The sequence below is a fragment of the Heterodontus francisci genome, chromosome X, assembly GCF_036365525.1.
Source record: "Heterodontus francisci isolate sHetFra1 chromosome X, sHetFra1.hap1, whole genome shotgun sequence".
Taxonomy (NCBI): domain Eukaryota; kingdom Metazoa; phylum Chordata; class Chondrichthyes; order Heterodontiformes; family Heterodontidae; genus Heterodontus; species Heterodontus francisci.
In genome coordinates this window covers 646,574-651,535 of record NC_090421.1, presented here as the reverse complement: position 1 = coordinate 651,535, position 4,962 = coordinate 646,574, and the positions used below count along the sequence as shown (strand labels likewise).

At 58.7% G+C, this 4,962-nt stretch overlaps 1 protein-coding gene across 1 annotated transcript in view; it reads left to right on the top strand.

Moving 5' to 3' along the window:
• Positions 1-4,962, top strand: part of LOC137358569 (histone deacetylase 4-like) — a 104,764-nt gene that overhangs the window by 6,928 nt on the left and 92,874 nt on the right. The window contains exon 3 of the mRNA XM_068024557.1: positions 2,636-2,714. Coding sequence (XP_067880658.1) covers positions 2,636-2,714 — 79 coding nt within the window. The remainder of the gene's footprint in view (positions 1-2,635; positions 2,715-4,962) is intronic.

The window sequence follows — 4,962 nt, the reverse complement described above, 5'->3', positions numbered from 1 at the left end:
CCACCTCGGATTCAGATGTTGTTGGTTTGAGCCCCAAAATCCAGTCCGACCCTCCGACAGTGCGCCACTCCCTCGGTACCGACCCTCCGACAGTGCGGCGCTCCCTCAGTACCGACCCTCCGACAGTGCGGCGCTCCCTCAGGACTGACCCTCCGACAGCGCAGCGCTCCCTCAGTACTGACCCTCCGACAGTGCGGCACTCCCTCGGTACCGACCCTCCAACAGCGCGGCGCTCCCTCAGTGCTGACCCTCCGACAGTGCGGCGCTCCCTCAGTACTGACCCTCCGACAGTGCGGCTCTCCCTCAGCACTGACCCTCCGACAGTGCGGCGCTCCCTCAGCACTGACCCTCCGACAGTGCGGCACTCCTCAGCACTGACTCTCCGACAGTGCGGCGCTCCCTCAGCACTGACCCTCCGACAGTGCGGCACTCCCTCAGCACTGACCCTCCGACAGTGCGGCGCTCCCTCAGCACTGACCCTCCGACAGTGCGGCGCTCCCTCAGTACTGACCCTCCGACACCACGGCACTCCCTCAGTACTGACCGTCCGACAGTGCGGCGCTCCCTCAGCACTGACCCTCCGACAGTGCGGCGCTCCCTCAGTACTGACCCTCCGACAGCACGGCACTCCCTCAGTACTGACCCTCCGCTAGCACGGCACTCCCTCAGTACTGACCGTCCGACAGTGCGGCACTCCCTCAGCACTGACCCTCCGACAGCGCGGCGCTCCCTCAGTACTGACCCTCCGACAGTGCGGCGCTCCCTCAGTACTGACCCTCCGACAGTGCGGCACTCCCTCAGTACTGACCCTCCGACAGTGCGGCGCTCCCTCAGTACTGACCCTCCGACAGTGCGGCGCTCCCTCAGTACTGACCCTCCGACAGCACGGCACTCCCTCAGTACTGACCGTCCGACAGTGCGGCACTCCCTCGGCACTGACTTTCCGACAGTGCGGCACTCCCTTGGCACTGACCCTCCGACAGCCCTCTCTCATCCCGGGAGTCAGTCTGGTGAATCCCCCCTAATCCCTCTGATTAAGCAGCCGCGGGAGAAGGGTCTGCCCTTGTAACTGGCCGGGAGGTTGCAGTCCCCCAAACCCCCGTCCTGGCGTGCTGTCTGAAATCACTGGCCAAAGGCTGATATCCCAGCACTGTTTCTTGCAGCTTCTGCAAGATCTTTGTTACAAACACAGCTTCCTGCCGCAGGGTCCGAGGGAGGACGTTCTGTGTGGAGATAACAGCCCAAGCCCAGCATTGCGAGTCACACCTCACAGCAGTGAGCAGCACACTGCAGGTGAACTCACAACTCGATCAAGTGACACTGGCTGACACCTCCCAGCCGTCAATTCACCCCGCCCACCTCCATCTCTTCCTGTGTCGGCCTTTGCCGTGACCTCTCCTGCCCACTGCTCGCCCACGTGCCGCAGTGTCGGAGGGTCGGTGCCGAGGGAGCGCCGCACTGTCGGAGGGTCAGTGCTGAGGGTGCGCCGTGCTGTCGGAGGGTCAGTACTGAGGGAGCGCCGCACTGTCGGAGGGTCAGTGCTGAGGGAGCGCCGTGCTGTCGGAGGGTCAGTACTGAGGGAGCGTCGCGCTGTCGGAGGGTCAGTGCTGAGGGAGCGTCGCGCTGTCGGAGGGTCAGTACTGAGGGAGTGCCGCGCTGTCGGAGGGTCAGTGCTGAGGGAGCGCCGCACTGTCGGAGGGTCAGTACTGAGGGAGCGCCACACTGTCGGAGGGTCAGTACTGAGGGAGCGCCGCACTGTCGGAGGGTCAGTACTGAGGGAGCGCCGCGCTGTCGGAGGGTCAGTGCTGAGGGAGCGCCACACTGTCGGAGGGTCAGTACTGAGGGAGCGCCGCACTGTCGGAGGGTCAGTACTGAGGAGCGCCACACTGTCGGAGGGTCAGTACTGAGGGAGCGCCGCACTGTCGGAGGGTCAGTACTGAGGGAACGCCGCGCTGTCGGAGGGTCAGTGCTGAGGGAGCGCCACACTGTCGGAGGGTCAGTGCTGAGGGAGTGCCGCACTGTCACAGGGTCAGTACTGAGGGAGTGCCGCACTGTCGGAGGGTCAGTACTGAGGGAGCGCCACACTGTCGGAGGGTCAGTGCTGAGGGAGCGCCGCACTGTCGGAGGTGCCGTCTTCCCGGGCGGGTGTAAAAGATCCCAGGGCCGCGATTGGAATCAGAGCCAGGAGGGAGGGGGGGAAGGCCGGGTGGGGGTGAGTTCTCCCCCCTGCCGTCCCCGGGTCCGACATCCACCCCTCGACCGACATCACCTCGGATAAAAAAAAAAGCAGTTTATCCGCTCGTTCCATGGCGGTAGCTGCCCGTGGGATCTTGCTGTGCGCCGGTGGGGGCCTCCACCCCCCACCCCCCCCCCCCCCCCCCCCCCCACCCCCCGCACTCTCCCCCACCCCCTGCCCCGAATCGTGAGCTGGTGTGTCACTGCCCGAAAGCCCAGCCGCCCGTTTGTTTCAATTTAAGAACGACTGCCTGAGTTGAGCCCTGGGTGTTTCAGTCCGGGGCGGAAGTTGGGGAGGGGAGGGGAGGGGAAGCGAGACGCCTGAGGCTGTGATCAAGCAAAGGTACACGAGTTCTGAGAAAGTGAAGGGAACACAGCGGCGGGGAGCACTGACTGTTAGCGAGAGGCTGTGCCGCTGAACAGGCAGCCAGCTCGGATCCTGTCATCCAACCTGGCTTCCATCGCTCGGAGGGCGAGAGGTAAAGTTCATCGAGGGAGATCTTTCACAGCTCCCGCAAGCTTTTGAGAGTTTCGTCCGCTCCCCATTACTGGGCCTCTCTGTCTCTCTCTCTCTCTCTGTCTCTCTCTCTCTCTCTGTCTCTCTCTCTCTCTGTCTCTCTCTCTCTCTCTGTCTCTCTCTCTCTCTGTCTCTCTCTCTCTCTGTCTCTCTCTCTCTCTCTCTCTGTCTCTCTCTCTCTGCCTCTCTCTCTGCCTCTCTTTCTCTCTGTCTCTCTCTTCTCTCTCTCTGTCTCTCTCTCTCTCTCTGTCTCTCTCTCTGTCTCTCTCTCTCTGCCTCTCTCTCTGCCTCTCTTTCTCTCTGTCTCTCTGTCTCTCTCTCGCTCTCCTTCTCGTGTTGAGTTGTGTCACACTTGCAGTGTTGAGCCCCCTACTCCAGAGACTTGATCCCCTTAATCCAGGCCGATACTCCCCAGGGTCAGTACTGAGGGAGCGCCGCACTGTCGGAGGGTCAGTACTGAGGGAGCGCCGCACTGTCGGAGGGTCAGTGCTGAGGGAGCGCCGCACTGTCGGAGGGTCAGTGCTGAGGGAGCGCCGCGCTGTCGGAGGGTCAGTGCTGAGGGAGCGCCGCGCTGTCGGAGGGTCAGTGCTGAGGGAGCGCCGCGCTGTCGGAGGGTCAGTGCTGAGGGAGCGCCGCACTGTCGGAGGGTCAGTACTGAGGGAGCGCCGCGCTGTCGGAGGTGCCGTCTTTCGGATGAAACGTTAAACCGAGGCCCCCGTCTGCCCTCTCCGGGTGGGTGTAAAAGATCCCACGGCCGCGATTTGGAAGGGGAGCGGGGTGCAGGGAGTGGGGTTGGGGGGACGTTCTCCCCGGTGCCCCGGGTCTGATGTTTATCCTTCGATCAATGCCACCCAAAAAGAAATATCAGTTGATGTGTGTCATTCATCACGTTTCTGGTTGCGGGATCTTGCTGTGTGCTAATTGGCTGTTGGGTTTTCTACGTGACAATGGTTGACCGCACTTCAATACAGAGAGGTTCTCCATTGCCTGTGAGGAACGTGGGGACATCCTCGGGGTGAAATGAGGAGGTGAAGTTACTGGGTGAGGAGCTGGACCCAGCTTTGTGAAATTTCCAGTGTGTACAGATACCTGGGCAATCACTCACTCACTCACTCACTCACTCACTCACTCACTCACTCACTCATACATACTCACTCACTCACTCACTCACTCACTCACTCATACTCACTCACTCACTCACTCACTCATACTCACTCACTCACTCACTCACTCACTCACACTCACTCATACTCACTCACTCACTCACTCACTCATACTCATTCACTCACTCACTCACTCACTCTCACACACTCACTCACTCACTCACTCATACTCACTCACTCACTCACTCACTCACTCACACTCACACACTGACTCACACTCACTCACTCACTCACTCACTCACTCTCACTCACTCACTCTCACTCACTCACTCTCACTCACTCACTCACACTCACTCACTCATACTCACTCACTCACTCATACTCACTCACTCATACTCACTCACTCACTCATACTCACTCACTCACTCATACTCACTCACTCATACTCACTCATACTCACTCACTCATACTCATTCACTCATACTCACTCACTCACTCACTCACTCATACTCACTCACTCATACTCACTCACTCATACTCACTCACACTCACTCACTCACTCATACTCACTCACACTCACTCACTCATACTCACTCACTCATACTCACTCATACTCACTCACTCATACTCACTCATACTCACTCACTCATACTCACTCATATTCACTCATACTCACTCATACTCTCACTCACACTCACACTCATACTCACTCACTCACTCACGCACTCACTCATACTCACTCACTCACACATCATTCACACACTCACACACACTCACTGACACACTCACTCACTCACACATTCACTCATACACACTCATTCAGTCACTCACTCACACACACTCACTCAAACACACACTCACTCAAACACACACTCACTCATTCACTCACTCACTCACTCACTCACTCACTCACTCACTCACTCACTCACACATCATTCACACACACACACACACTCACTCACTCACTCATTTACACACTCACTCACACACTCACTCACACACTCACTCATACACACTCATTCAGTCATTCACTCACACACACTCACTCAAACACACACTCACTCATTCACACACTCACTCACACCCACACTTTCACTCACTCACTCA